The following is a 16,409-nucleotide window of genomic DNA, read 5'->3' as shown; positions in this document are numbered from 1 at the left end:
CGTATCGTAACGAGGATGACCTACATTTTCCGTTGCAAAATCGAACGAAATATTGTATAGTACATAAAGAGATTTTTACTATTTACTAGACCCGTTTGGTTATTAGTTCAATTGTGAAAGTCCAGGAGCGAACATCATAATTTTTTACCATCCGTACATTAACTCTGATTTTTCGATCATGCCAATAATCCTTCGAGTTTTTGTTGGCATGTTCATCATAAACAACGCGGATGTGATTCGAATCGCGTGGCCACGTGACGAACGCTCGGTTGAAAAAGCGTTTTGATTGATTCGTTGGCGTTTTTACGAAGAACGTGTATCGTTGGGAACGAAATGAAGCGCTTCATGGACAATGCGCCAGCGTTCGTTTCATTAATCAATGCATTCCCCTGCAGCGCGATAGTTTTGCGGTGAGTTATCAGCCAGCGGGATCTCTGGTCGCGGCAGATTAACTTTCCCGATCCTACGGGCCCCAACTTGACGTGGACCCGTGGTCGTTTTCATCGTTCCAGTCGCGCGTGCAACATTTTGTTATTCACGTCCCGTTGCCTCGATATTGTCGACCATATTCTGTCGTTCTTCACTGCCTCTATGTACTGTTCTGTCTATCGATGCGCGGATGACATATGCTTTGCTTCCACATTATTTTCTGGCCAATCAGAATGTTTTTTGGGATCACAGAAGAACGTATGCGAATTTTAATCTTTGCTATTTGTTATTGGCTAAAAATTTTCGACCAACAGAGAGACGAATCGTGTTTCTCTATTGTTAAAATTCTCCTTGAGATCGAAGTTCTTTTTCTAAAACGTTAAGAGTATTTTTCTTTAGCGAAACAAGAATGAGATTGAGATAGAAAAATTCGAGGACCATAGCAGTATATGAATATAGAAGTTTTATATATTTAACACCTTACGTAACCGACTTATGTTGTTGAATAAACTGTGCCAGCTGTGTTGCTCGCTCATGTCACGTTTCAAAAAGATGGTAAAGGCAGAAGAATAAGAGTAGAAGCGTAGAAGGTACAAACGAAAGTTCAAGATATGCATTTACTTTGCAAGAAAGTCTTACGACACAATTCTAATTTAATATCTCCCAACAAACTAAGCACTTAGTGCATTTTAATAAATAAAGCACCTCTATACGAATTTCTCAGCGGCGCACCATAATCTGGAATGCATTTCCCCAAAGTCTGCCCACTCTAATTGGTTTGCCGCGTTTCGTTGGTGTTTACTTATTTATCGCGTGTCAAGCCCTCGTCAAGATGGGGTTGTACGAGAGCAGACAGTTTTCCTGGCTCGTAGCCAGTCAAGAAATGACGAGGTTACACCCAAGATAAGCGTGTTCGTGAATTAATCGCGACACAGAAGATACTTTCCCTGGTCGCTGAACATTATTTTCTTGTCCTTATCTTCGATATTTAATTCTAGTCCCATTTTTAGTCGGGTATTAACGACGTACAGTGACTGAAGAAAGTGTTCCAACACTAATGGGAACTTTCTATGAATACATTATGCGAAATATTTAGTAGACATACGATACGGACATAAAAGTTTTCTGCAGTAAATGTTTAACTCGATAACTTTCGTTAACTAGTTTACAACGAGGACATTGAAAATAGAGAAGAAAATTTTCGTGCTACGAACCAGTTTGCTTTCTACGCTTTTCAGTAAGGATAATTTTCACGATGTTGCTTACTTGCGTGTTGCTTTACGATATGAAAAGATTTTCAAAGGCAAAGACGATACGTTTTACTATTATCGTTTCTTCACCTCGCGTTCAGTCCATAAAGGAATTTCGCTGTCGTTACTTTTAATTAGAGGATTCGGTACACCCTCTTCCCTAAACGTTGTTCCGACCGCGAAGTAGAAAATCGCCAGCCATGAATATTAACATCCGCATGAACATTAAACGTCGCACAATGAATTAACTTCGTCGCGGATTGAATTAATTGAGTTACGGAAATTAAAATGCAGAAACGTTACTATGGAAATCCAACGAACGGGGATGATGGTCGTTTGGTTGATATACCTCGATGAGCGCTTGTATGTTGCACGGTTAGAACTAAATATTATCGAGATTAAGTATACGAATTAAATATACGTGTTCGGTCGATAGATCACCGTGATTCTTTTGCCACTTGTAAGACTTGGGTGGTAAAATGTTATTGAATTGAAAATCTGTGTTGATTGAGTAACATAGAATGATAATTTTTCCCAATATAATGATATTGCTTTTTGTGATTAAATATAGAAACGACAGAAGCTAATAATGCGGATAGCCTTTCACGAATTATGCTACTTTCATCGGAAATGTAATTGTAAATCGCCGTATGCTGTCACCGGTGGTATTCTTTTCGTGCTAAACGACATCCATCAATTGACAAACGTTCTCGTGTTCGTGGAGTTGCTAATGTCGCGTCAGATTATAATCAGCTACCATTAGCGGATTATCAGGCTGAACATTAACTCAGCAACACCGATAAATCGATGGGTAATCCTGCCTACGCGTGTAACATCTAGTGTCATATCGAGCCCAATTTTCTGCTGTTTGCACGAAATCCAGTAACGGTTGATTCGCGAATTTTCGTTACAATTCTGGTATCTATATTAGACTAAGAAATTCCATAAAATAATTTAAGTTTTTTGACTAAAAAAAATACACTCGATATTTACAGATCTACATGTCTTTTTCTCAAACTTTAAACAACTATTCTACCTTATTCCAAAAATTGCTGAATACTTCAACCAAAAATCTTCTCTGCGTAATAATTTATGGACTAACTAACCAGAATCTATCGTCTCATTTAAAGATCGCCCCTTAATGATTACCCCTATAAATGACTTTAATTCCAGCAAAAGTGGAGCATGAAATCCTTCATATTGTGGCTAACGCCACACGGATGGATATCAATGCCCCAGTTCAATTTTCCTTGCTCGGGTGTTAAACCACGGGTAGCTTAATTAATCTCGCCGCTGTACCAATGCCGTTACTAATTGACCGATTGTTTGGCGTCCGGTGGAGGGTTCGTATTGAATCTTAAATGCGAGTTCATGCACTTTCCAACAATAAGATCGATTCCAGTCGCCGTAGCTGTTTCACCGTGGCGGGACTTTCGAATAAAATCGCCGTCAGCCCACAATGCTAGTTAAAAGCAACAACGCATTGTTTGTTTCTTCCCCTTGGTTCTTTTACCGGTCTCTCCGCGAATTACTTGCCGCGAATCGAAAATAGACTATCCGCCGCATGCAAACAGCCGCGTTTCCGTGACATAGTACGCGGAAGGTTATACCTGCAGGCTGAATTGCAGGGTGAAATTGAATAGCATTCAATGGTGTAAGGATATCCATTTCTGATATTGAATTTTAAAGGGTGGAAATTTTGTGGGTTTCGTGATGTTTTATTAATTAAAAAGGCAAAACCATGCTTAACTTTTTGTTATTACAAAGAGCGAGGGTAGATCTTTAAGTTGATTAAAGTGCTTTTGCTAATTTATATAATAAGGAAGGATTGAACGTGTTGGGAGGCGTTTTATGGATTCGAAGAACGAGGGATTTTATAGCGATAGTTCTGTTGTGAAGTGGACTCGAAAGTTGACTTTCGTATTTTGGATGTACATTGACTCGAGAAAGTATTTGAATATTTGTAATAGGGAAAAATTGCTACTATGTGTGATGTAAAACATTTTAAATTTCATTAGCGTCTGTAATGAGGCACGACTATCCTGATAAAGAAATTTTACTAAACATTATTGAAAAAAGAAAGGAAAGGAGAAGAATTTTGAAGTTAAAAGTTCTTAAGAATCTTCGTCATAAGTCCCCTCAATCCCCGAGCGTCCGACATTTTATTTCTAAAGGGACGCTTTTGATACTTTCATTCAAGAAAAAGGAAGAAGAGAAGGTCTTTTTATACAAGTACCAAAGAAGAGAATGCCTCAAAGTGACTGAAAAATGTAACGGAAGAAAATTACAAATCGGGAAAGTAGAAAGTAGAAATTTTCGCGAGATAAAGTATTGTAGAATCGGAGGGACCTCTGTGAAGCTACGTTTTAATTCAACTCGGGTAGGTGAGCTAATTGTTAAACTATTTTTCTCGGACGCGATTAAAGTCGGTCGTTGCATGCTGGGAAGATGTTCTCGTAACTCGTTTTATACCAAGTTGCCGCGAGGCTTCTGTGTAATCAGGTTCATTTAAATCTAGTTTACGATAAGGCTAGTTAACACTTAATGTGCCGTATAATGAAAGGCCATTCTTTATTGTAAACGCATTAAGAGTGTTGCCGTTTAGAGAATAAAAGACGTGGCAGCTTAAATTTTCTTTGGGAAAGTGGTTTCGGTGGCTCGAGTATCTTTGTGCTTCGAAGCTGTATCAGAATTACGAAATACGCCATCTCGATTATATTTGTCCGCTAACACATTTTTTTTACACTAAATAGCAATGCATTATCGTGTTCCATAAGTAAAACGACTTTGATTTGTTAATATATCAAACAATTATTTAACATACCACGCAGTTATCTAATTTATGATCAGCTTATTTTGAGGAGCAGCGAATCGTAAATTTTATCCTAGTTGCCGCGCCTAGTTTGATTGGAAGTTCATATGCACGCAATTATTTCATTAAAGGTAATAGTCTATAACATATGTACGTTTGGTTCGGTCATTTATACACGAAGGATGTCGTATATACGCGTTGATGTTAACTTTAAAACGCTCGTAAAATTGACGAAACTTTCCATACTTTTTCTTCCATATTTTTTTTTTTATTTTTTTTTTGTAGTATGTTATTGTACATTCTATCTTTGATTATATATTATTTGACTAATCAATAATGAATTTGCGGCCATGAAAATTAACATTTAAATTACATGTTTGCAATTTACCGTAGTGTATCGCAGTAATGAATATTTATTTATTAATATATGAGTTAGTAAAAAGTTGTTTTCTTGCTCTTGGACTGTGAAAAAAAGCTGTGCATAGTTCCACGAGTCCGTTGATGCAAGTGACGAAAACGATCATGAAGCGTCAAACAGCAACTGGAACAAAGTATAATCGATTGACTTGATCAGTGCAGAACGCAAAAAACATGACTCAGTTAAAGAGTAGCCGCGTAACTATAGATGTTCTCTGTTCGTCGGTGATTTAATATCATCTAAAAGATACCTTCTGCGCTAGTCCAGCGTACAAAGTTGCAGAGAAAAATGAAAGTAAGCGAACTCTCCTGGGAAACATCGATCGTAGTTGTCCCTCAAGAGAGCTCTAAACCCATAACGCACGCGATAAATTCTCTTAGCGATAAATTTCCACTACATCGACAGTGTATAAGTGCTCTACTACAATTAAAACCTCATGCACGTTCTTCGTTCTTACATACGGAAGCTATTATTTTATAATATATTAACTAGCTTTAAGAGGATGCAATTAAATATTAATAGTTGGCATAAAATTCTAGAATTTCATGAACTATTTTCTTTCAAACCATTGTAGAAATTTCCATGAAATTTTGGCCGAGTATGTCGAGTGAAAATAAAATTTGATAAAACATTTTGCCATGTCGTATAAAAGATGCATACTATCAATCATACGAATTAGGGCACCTGCTGCTATTTCGTATAAATTGAAAGCTTTTCATTATTTTTCTTCTCCAGTTATTCCACAGTATCTGTTATTTCATTTCCATCGTGTCAGAATCTAAACTGATCGACTATACTTTTTGTATGTTATTGATTTCATTACGTAAGTAGACACTTCTCGCGAATATAATCATGATAACCGAGACTAATTAAAGTGCTAATGAAATTCTAAAATGTTTCATACGAAATTTCTGTAGGTGTTCGCGTAATCATACATCACTCAAGGGTTCGATAAACCACACCGTTACTCAACAACGAACTTCAGAACTTAACCTAAGCCTTGCTACTGCGTTTCACAACCAGCCTTAACAAACATAGCACCATCGTAAAATTTGAATCTCTGCAGGCACGTCAAAGTTGTCCTCCTTGATAAAATTCAAAACAACAGGTTCCGCGTGTTTTACACGATAACGCGATAACGTTTGCGAGGGCCGATTCAGGCAATCTGTCAGGCCATTTGAAAAAGTCATGCACAGCCGGCGGACTTGTAGAGGTTTGAAAAAGCGGCTTCGAGCCGTTCGCGTTTGTCGTGTTCGCGAGAGATTGGGTTGGCTCGTCTGATGAGAGCAACTCAAACACGTACTTTTTAATGAGGGCCTCGGCTGCGATGCAACGTGTTCGACGAGAGCGGAAATGGGATCATGCGGAGGATGTTTGATACTTTCGTTCTCCATCCTCCTCCTCCTCCTTCCGTCTTTTCGCTCTCTGCTTTTTGAGCGGAATTACATGGCCGCGCTTTAACAGTTGCACGGCCTCGATGCACAGTCGGTTAAGTTGCGTTTTCAATGTTCGACGCGCGAACAGAACAATTCCTCCAAAAGTTATTCCGCGTAATCTATCGAAATACCTTGCATCGAAATGCATCGAATTTCTACGATGCTCATTAACTCCGACCAATTTCGACAGCGTCGAACATTTCGAATGACTGATCAGGCAATATTCAACGTTTAAAAATTATTTGCTCGTATTTCGGCGGACCCTTGATCACACCATTAAGCGTTAATGAGTCTTATTGCTCGTTGATTTAACGCGATGCATCGCGTTTGTACCGGTACGAGTGCACATGGGTGCTTGATACGAAATAAATTGCCGCTTAAAATGCGTATTCTGTGATTTGGATACATACGTTATTGCGGTGATATTTGTATCGATAATTATCGATCATTATTGTTGTCTGAAGAGTAGTTAGATTTTAGGCAATTATTGGTCAGCATATTAATATTTCAAATCGGTCTTCTATAAAATGTGGGGAATTTGATTTGTTCTGTTTTTCATCTACGGTCTTTATCCGTTAATAGTAACCAGGAACTTTTATTTAAGTAGCTTTTACAATAGAAATCGTGTATCAAATTTGTTCTATATATTTGAAGCTGAATCGAATATTTTCACATTTCGATTGGCACGGAAAATAACGAGTTTAATATTGTTCGTTACCAGTTAAATTGACAATTTATTGACTTGCGTATTTTCCCAATCAATGTTAGCTAGTTAAATTCCTGATTTACGAGATCATTTGTTGTTAAAGTAGGCAAATTGTTTGGGCCTCTAAATATGTAAATGGTAATCTCTGGGATGAAGGGTTCTTGGAATAAAGTGAACTAATAGGAGCTTTGCAGCTGGAGCGTCGCTTCTGTCGGTATCTTTGTCGTTAGGCAGTTGTATTATTTGTTAAAAATACTTAAACTGCGGAAAATCTTTGGTACACGATATCTTTTTTTCTATCGCAGTACTATTTATCTTTCATAACATTCTAATTGGCGTTTTGCAACTGCATTTACATGATGAATTAATCACGTTAATTTATTGTACTTTATCTCAGGAAATGCATCGTTAATAAAACAACGTGAATGCGTGTTTACAAGCAATTTTTTTCTTTTTCATTAAACGAGCGAACTTAAACGTATCATATTTATAATTATAAGGAATCGTAATGCGCAATGAATAAATAGAGAAAATGTGTAGTTTCAATATATTTCTGTAACTCACAGGAGAACTTTAAAATAGTAAGAAGAAAGTCGAGAGACATGAAATCTAGACTTGAAAATCTGAATGTAAATTTGAATTTGAAGGTTCCTCCATATATATAAGTAAATTTCCTCAAAAGAGCGGAAGTAACGCGAATATCAACAAGGACAGTATGATAAGATTGTAGAAGGTGTATGTAAAATTCAGGAAGCCATAAAAATAAGTTTTATATTAGCAATCCCATACTTTTACTTCTGTGATTCTTTATGAATATTTTAATGTGAATAAATCGGGGTTCAAAAATACTTTTGCTAGAATACCTTGATTTCTCGAATTGACATATATTATGAATTTCGGTGATACTGTGTAGCTATTGAATTTGTACATTTTTTATTATATACAGTTTAGAATTTGAATGTCGTGTTTTAATCAGTCGTAGAATTGTACACTTCCCGTGTTCACTTTGTGAAGCTGTAATCAATTCAAGTGTCTCAAGTGCTGCAACAAGTATTCGCGAAGCAATAGTCGAATCCTCTGTGCGTATCTTGCGCAGCTACCTAACTTCGCGCGTATAATTGAGAGGTAATGAATGGACTTATCGTAGCGTAAAGGAGAAAGTTACTTTCATTGTAAAGTTGAAGAAATGTAGAATCTTGGAACTATGTAGAACGAAGAAACAATGGCGTTCGCTACTTCGGTGTCAACTTTGAAACTTGTCTGTTTGCTCGAGCAATGTTATGATTTTAATACTTAGACAAGTTTATAAATACGGTGGATGAATTATATCAGATATCAGATTTTCTTTAATACTTCAAAAGCTTCTATGAAAAGACGATCTATAATTCCTCCATAAATATTACCCATTGATTAATAATTTTCACAATTAACTTAACAGCTAATATTCAAAAATAAATTCATTCAATATAGTTGAACGCGAATTCAGACGTGTAAAAATCAATTCATAAATTAAAACTTTCTCCTAAAGAAAATTCCCTATTCTTCCTAAATATTTATAATACTTTACATCCCTTCCTTTTTAAATTCGCTTGCACGATTTTATTTTATTAACAAAGACTAAAGCTGTTACTATTATACAAGAAAAGTATGGTAACTTATAATATGGTAATTGTAAAATATTTGTCTTAGTAATATTCAATTATATCCAATTGTCCATGAGGGATCTTGAATTGTAATTTTGTGCAAACACAAAGATATTCGAGAATCCCTGCCGCGAACCAACAGAAGGTTAAATATAAACGCAGACCTTGTTAGCGTAAAATATTCAGAAATTCTTTTCGTGTAGCACATTTATACAAAGACACGCATATCTACATCCTTTCCCCATAGACGATCCTATTTCGAGAACCGGGGAGTCCCTTGCCTCACGGAATCATCGCGCCTTACGAAACACTTTTGCACGCACACTCGCAGGATAATTAAACTGCTACTCGCAACCAGCATTGTACAGGGACAAATTAATTAAGTCGAGAAGTTTCCGTCATACCCGGACAATTTAATCCCGTCGTCGAGGGCTGTGGACGATTCACGTTTGTCGCGGTCTCCATCTGCAGGTCGACATTTCTGTGGGCTAATCCTTGGGAAATGTAAAATCGATGCCCGCGCGCCTTGAATAACAATGCGTTGAATCGCGTTTATTACACCGCTATAATTACGATTCGATTCCAATTGAGAATTCGTTTTACCGCTACCAGCCTGCTTTTCCAATCTTTTTAGCAGGCCGTTTTACTTCTCATTTCGTTGCATAGTTAACAAGTATTGGTTTAAGATAAATTTTTCCTTCGAGAACAACGAATAAAAAACAATTTTTTATTCGAATGTTTTATCTGTGTGTGTGTGTATGTTATAGCGATTTAAACTCCTGTTTGTTTATTAGTTATTTAAAAAGGGAATTCATTTATTTATTAGACTATTTACTAGACGTAATTAATATCTTTAAATTTGTATGTATTCATGAAAACTGTCAAATTGTAAAAGAATTAAAAAGAAAAATAATGTTCCTAACGCCATCACATTTCTTGTACTTTCCAATTTATGGAGTTGATCAGTGACTTCAGTGTATCGTGTTCGATTTTTATCGCGGAGGCAAATAAATTTTTTCACCATTTTGATTAAAATCGAATGAACAGGTATACTGTGTCGTTTACTATAATCAAATGTTATAGCTTTGTGTGCAAGCATTATGTCAAATAGACCCCTTAACGAGCCGTAAATAGTATGTATGTTTCATAAGCTCAGTTTGGGAGACGTAGGAGATTCATAAATTTCGATTTCACCGTCGGAGAACGTCCATGGTTACACGTGTCTTCAAAGTCACACGCGTAATAGACCCATGAAGTTCGTAATAGCTTCTAGATTGTTACTATCTACGAAATTTCTGCTCGTACAGCATGCACTTAACCAACAAGGCGAAGAACAACTAAAGGCCAAACTTTGCATTTTCGGACGTAGTTAAGGGAAATTTCTACTTCCCAATATCGTTACTCGAACAAAAATGTCACTAAGAGAGGAACGCTTGGTTTCTGTACCTATCGTGTCCACAAGTTTCGAGTATGTTGCACACGTTTAACACCAAAAGTACTAGACATTTTGAAATGTAAGAAATTTTATATCACCATAATAATTTTTATCTCGTTTTATGCTATTACAAATATACAAAAATATTTCCGGGTTAATATTTTGCCCGGAAAACTTTCTGGCCGGTTAAGGGAATCTAGCAAAGAGCCGTATAAACGAGCGTTCTTAAGAATCATTCCATCACGTTCCAAGAAAATCTCCTAAGTGGCACCGTGCAATTCGTTATACCGTGTGACTAGCGATTGCAGCGAGGAACGATCATAGAGACTACCTTCGATCATCGGAGCAAAAATTAGATGATAAATTTCATTGTCCGAAGTATCGCGACTTGGTGCAAATCGTTTCTCTGGTATCGATTCCCCCTCCAAGTGGCCTGCTGCTTCGCTCGTCTACTCTCCGCTTTTAACCATTAAAACGTTGAAATCGGGTCACCGCTCGACCGATATCTCTTTCCCCCTGTTATTTCAATCTCGTGAATTACTTATGTTCTTTTCTTTCTTTTTTCACGTGAAAATATAGATTCGATTTTTAATAATTTAAGCGTGCACGAGAACACCAGTTTGGGATTAGAAAGCTTTACCTATTTTCAAGTTGTACGAACAATGTCCTACGACTAGCTATACCAGAAATTAATTGTTTTACGAAAGAACGTGTAGGAGTTAACAGCCAATAGCGTAGTATTCAAGTCGTATATTACGTTGATAGAACTGCTTATACCATAGACATATGTAGTCATGATATACCCTTTATTAATTTTTTAATTATACTTTCTCCAAGTTTTGCGCACATTTCGTCTAAAAGCTTTCGATCGTCGTTGCACAAGAAGTTCTCAAATATTTTATTAAAATATGTCGTTAGTTCATCGTGCCAGAAGATAGACTTTATATTTTACTACTCCGCAAAAAAAAAAAGGGAAAGGTTCAAAAAGGGAATAAGACACAAAATATTCTGTAATATCTGGAAAAGCTTCAACGTTTCACCAAATAAACAAAGAAAACTAAATAAGGCGAATAGTATGACAGTAAAGAGCTCGAGATGTGACGTTTAATTCGGTGGGGGATGGTGTCTTAAAGAACCGGAAGTCGTTCGTAAATCACCGCCGTTTCATTACCGTCCTCGCCGGTAGAGGAGACAGCGCTTTATTTCAAAGATACCGCGCCAGGTGGAAAATAATTCTATCACCACTGAACAATATCTGGTTGCTGAACTTGTAGTCTGGTTTTGACTTTCAAGTATGTATAGTGCGAGTCGTTATGCAGAAACGTTCCCATGCATTGGCGATACCAACATCCTTCTCTTTTTCTTCCTTCTTTTTCCTTGGTCCTTGGTCTTTTCCTCAACCACTCATCCCTCTATCTTTATCGTACTACGTGACTAACCCTGGAAAATGTTCTTCAATTTTAGCCGCGACGCGGTTAACAGCGAGAAAAGATAAATAGCCCCTTACGCGGCACGTTCTTTCCAATTCGAAAGAATGATCTATCCCCGTCGTCTTGACGAATGTTAAATATTTCTGACGAATATAACCTTGGAGAAAGGGTGGGTAGGATGTTGTAGTCGCGTAGGATATAACGATTGGTATTCTAAAGAGTAATTTTATTTGTTGTGTTACAGTTTGTTGCTAAGTTGCTCACAGATTTCTATACTAAATCTTCCAAATTTTTGTGACATGCTTCGTATTACAATTAGACTGCGAAAATTTGTATAGATTTATACTTTTGTCAACACGATTAATTTTCTCTGTCAAAGTATTATAACTTGTGTTCTACTACAGACAATTTATGTATTTTTTGTACATTTTATGCGTTTATATACATATATTTCATGCATCTATGTTACATACATTTCACGTATTTAAAAAATATAATTCTTCACATTTTTATCATTTTTAAGTCATATTTGTTATTTAACCGTAACATTTTTTGACATGTTTCAGGTAAGTCGAAACCAAAGTTTTGCAACGAGGTCATTTGCAGAAGCTCCTATTGCGGTGGTAAGTGCACTTGCATAAAGTTTCAATCAGACGAGAGTTACGAGAGGTATTGTGTCTGTATGGCTATTTAGAATGTTGACCAAGGCTGTTTATTCATGTAGACGAGGCTATTGACATATTGAGATCCTCGATACGTATCATATTGAGATCCTCGAGCTCACATATAAATTTCATTGTATTGCGAAGCCTATTACCTGTAGTTCAATAAACTGATGACACTAACAGTTAATTAGGAAACATAATTACAAGTTTGGTTGGTTAATTAATGGACAGAGGATTTGGTATTTAAAGAGCTTCAATGTTCTGCGCAAATTAAATATTCGGTAAAAATTACCAGTGCATTGGTTATATTAAACATAAATTTGCATTCGTTCCTGTCATCTTGTTCATTTTCATAAACCATTCGTTCGCAAATGTTTTCTTCTTCCTTGATTTTTTATAATGATCGCACATTTTATAACTTTTGCACAAAGTTTTTAAGATGCGTTCAATTTCATTTCTATTAACGCGTTTTGTATTAAATTTTTTCTCAGAGGATTTCAAACGAGTTTGTCTAAATTTTTACGATATTTTAAATTCTCTTTTTACGTTCATTTAATTTAATCAATTGTAACAATTTCCAAATTATAATGAATTTTAGCTTGTTACTGTTTTTTTCACAAACCGAAAACGTGACAAACGAGAGAGCAACTTCACTGTCTTCAATACTGTTTAAATGCAGCCCATATGATCACGTGTCTTTACTTTCATTATTTGATTGAGTGAACGTCATTACGGATAAACGAGATCATTCAACAGTAAAGTATTGATTATGCTCCACTTAGTTTCATCGCGTTTCAGGTGTCTAGCTTTTCTTTCTCTTTCTATTCACATTTTTCTCCTTTTTCCATGCTCGCGTATCGCCATCAACATAAATCGTCTCGTCGCCGTGTTTCGCGTGTGTTCACATTTTCCCTCGCGGAGAGGCGCATTAATTATTAATTGTTCCGCGTGAATTATAAAATTGACATTAAATGATCGCACGCCGGACTGATCTAGAACCGGAAAAAACTTTTACTTCGCGACTATTTACAGCGGCCGCAGGACAAGCGAATGAATAAGTGAAACGTGCGAATTAGAAATTTTTTGAATGGCACGATGAAGCCATGAAATTAGCTTTATTATGATTGTAGTACATTTTAGAAGTATTTAAATTTTGCTAACTGTGAATTTGATCGCTATGCGTTGCGATAGTAGAATATTGTTAAATAAAATTGAAATTTTGTTCCGATGCTATGCATCCCTTCAACCTTATTTTATTTTGCAGATTTATTTTCTCTGATTATTCGATATCTGTGAATTAGATTTATATGCATGTAGTATTAGCAGAATATGAGCTTTTTAAAATAAAATTCAAACTTTATTTAGTTACCCACGTATTTAAAATTTTTTTTAATTCAATTATTCGAGAATTTTTTCTGTAGTTTTATTGTACGTTGAAAATTGTATTAGAAGTATCATACAATCATATTGTATGGCCATGTAGGAGCAAAATCTTATATGCATTCGTTTTGTTGTCGATTTATAAGTAGCCGTTCTACCTCTTGAACGCCACAGGAAATACTTGTTATGCGTACTTGGCGAGAAATGCATTCATAGTCCATATTCGAAAAGTTCATTCGCCCCTGTACGCTTAACTTGAATACTTCTCCCTTAAATGAGAAATTTGCCCTGGATCATGCAGCGGCGGCCAACTAAAGAGGGCTTCTAGTTTTGTAGTTACTAGATTATTATAGCTGCTTGCCGTTATATGTATGTTGCCTTACAAAAAAACAAGGAGTTTTAAAGCTACACTGTTAACCCTGTTGTAGCCTTTGCCTTGTTTTTAATGCTTTTATTAAAGGAACATATGCACAAATGGTTGTTAATATATACGTTCTCTCATGTCTTAATATCTTGTCCGAATTTGTGTTTTTTTTTAAAGAAACGATTTTTTAAAATAAATAAATCTCTAATACATTTTTAAATAAGAGAAGGGCGTTATTGTGACAAAAATATTATCAAAATAGTGACTGGGTTAAATTCGTCTAAATTACAGCAACATGTAATGTAAACATTGTTAATATTTAGTAGTCAGTTAAAGCAAATCCCTGCTACAACTGTTTTTTTTAAATAAAAAGAAATTTCGTGCATACATATATTACAAAATTCCATTAAAAAGGTCATCCTCGGGGAATCTCATTTAATTCCTGTAGTGCTGTACGGTAGTATCCTGCTGAAGAAATATTATACAATATTCTGGGAATATTACACCACGCAGTTACATTAAAAAGCTCTACTACTTAGTAATTCACTGTACATTACCTGTTTCACAAACACGTGACCTTAAAACAACAGAACGAAGCTCACGTACCTTTTTAATAGTGCATTAAATATTATAAAATTCTGTCTGCAGAAAATATACTATAAAATATTATTACGCTTCTATTTCCAACATTGAAAATTATAGAAATTTAAACTAAAAGCGAATAACGCTATTGCAAATTGCCGAGCTCGAGGTTCGCCATCCTAGTAGATACTGGAAATTCACTAAAAAGAAATCGATCGAGATCAACCGTCGAGGACTAGCGAAAGCTCTCCTCGCGAGCAGTGTAAATATTAGAGCATCCGATGTGGAGAGTACTTCGAGCCGGCAAATCGAGTACCTGGCTCGATTGATATTCGACAATTATCGTCGAACGACTTCGATTCTAGATACGACCGTGCGCGCATTGCCTTCAATTATTGCGATTAGCAGCATATCGCTATTATTCCCTGATGATGCGAATGCTCAGTGAATCCTGTCGATCAGACCCCATGGGTAATTTGGAGGGTTGAGCCGAGACGAATGTCACGCTGAAATGAATCAACTATGTTAAGGTTACGACGCGACGTGTCTCCGTGTCTCTTGACGCTTGAAACGTGACACGAAATGTATATACAAGATGCTGCAAAACGCTGGATCCTAAAATTTATAGGCGAATATCGTAGCTTCGAATGAAAATTACAAATTTGACACGTTCGTTATCGCCGATGTAAAGTTACGTCTTCCTACTACGCGAAGTGAAATTGTGTCGTTTTACGAGATAGCAAGCTGGATGAAAAAATACATTCTCTGAAATATCGTCTCGTAAATTATGGCCATTTGGAACGTTTAACAAGCCACATCAATAAACGCTCTAATTAACTGTGCCTAATGTTCCCGTCAATGGTGCGTGATTAATCGTTCCTTCAGAATTTCCCTGTCTATCCTCGTACAGTTACTGCGTCTGAATAACATCCGCGAGTAAGTTTCCGTTGCCGCGAATCGTCGATTGAAAACTCGTCAATGCTCAGCGGGGATTCGTGGAATTGGCCTGCAAATGTGCTCGTGGTTCGCGTATTACACGGGAGCACCCTCGATTTCATTTTCGGCGTATCGGTGATGCGTAGCCATCGGGATTTCCCTCTGGACCAACTTAATACTGCCTCATCGGTGTCAACCGCAAGCCATTAAATAGAAATAAAGCTCTCTTACAGGATACCAGTCAATCGACTGAATGTCGGAACACGCTGTTCGTTAATGTATTTCTATGTGCGCTGGTTTCAGTTCAGCATTCGTTTGACACGGTAGAATTCTTGTATTTATCTGAATTTCAGTTACTACGACGAAATTTTAGTTAGTACGTATTTGATTTAACGTTTCCGTTGCTAGATATACTTTACCTCGCTTCAATTATTTAAATGGACACAGTGCATGAATATTAAACCAAAACAGATGCCTTTTGATGTAACGATACACTTTCTTCGACTATTTTATCGTTCAGGCCAGTCATATATTTATAATTTGCTATGTTATATCTGCTTGTTTTCGATTCGTCGGATAATATTGAAAATGTAGCCAACGAATTTACCGTGCCATTAAATTATTTTGACTTTGAGGTAAAAGTTGCGAATAAAATGGGACGAATTGGATGAGCGCAGAAGGCAGAAATCGTGGAAATTACCAGAAGCATAATTGGTGTTTGCGCTTGGGCGGTGATCGTTGAAAAGTTCACCGATGTTTCCGATATTACGTTAAACCCGTTTTATTTGCATGTTGCAGTTGTATTCTGTTTCTGCCGCGTAATTAGATATTAAACCGACATTGAAATATTCGCACAGAACATCGCCGAAAGCTCGTGAAACAAGGGAATCGCGGCAATTTTAATCGTTCCGTGGAACTCGTAT

General features: G+C 36.5%; 1 protein-coding gene across 17 annotated transcripts in view; it reads left to right on the top strand.

The window, feature by feature from the left end:
- Rg (A kinase anchor protein rugose) overlaps positions 1-16,409 on the top strand; it is a 414,732-nt gene that overhangs the window by 78,776 nt on the left and 319,547 nt on the right. For 10 of the 17 annotated variants that reach the window (XM_072006201.1, XM_072006150.1, XM_072006220.1 and 7 more), the window contains exon 2: positions 12,126-12,182. The exons of the other annotated variants lie outside the window; for them this stretch is intronic. In XM_072006201.1, coding sequence (XP_071862302.1) covers positions 12,126-12,182 — 57 coding nt within the window. The remainder of the gene's footprint in view (positions 1-12,125; positions 12,183-16,409) is intronic. 17 annotated transcript variants of the gene reach the window in all.

The sequence above is a fragment of the Bombus fervidus genome, chromosome 1 (genome assembly GCF_041682495.2).
Source record: "Bombus fervidus isolate BK054 chromosome 1, iyBomFerv1, whole genome shotgun sequence".
NCBI lineage: Eukaryota > Metazoa > Arthropoda > Insecta > Hymenoptera > Apidae > Bombus > Bombus fervidus.
Note: the sequence above shows the minus strand (reverse complement) of the source record. Positions and strands in the feature narration are given on the sequence as shown.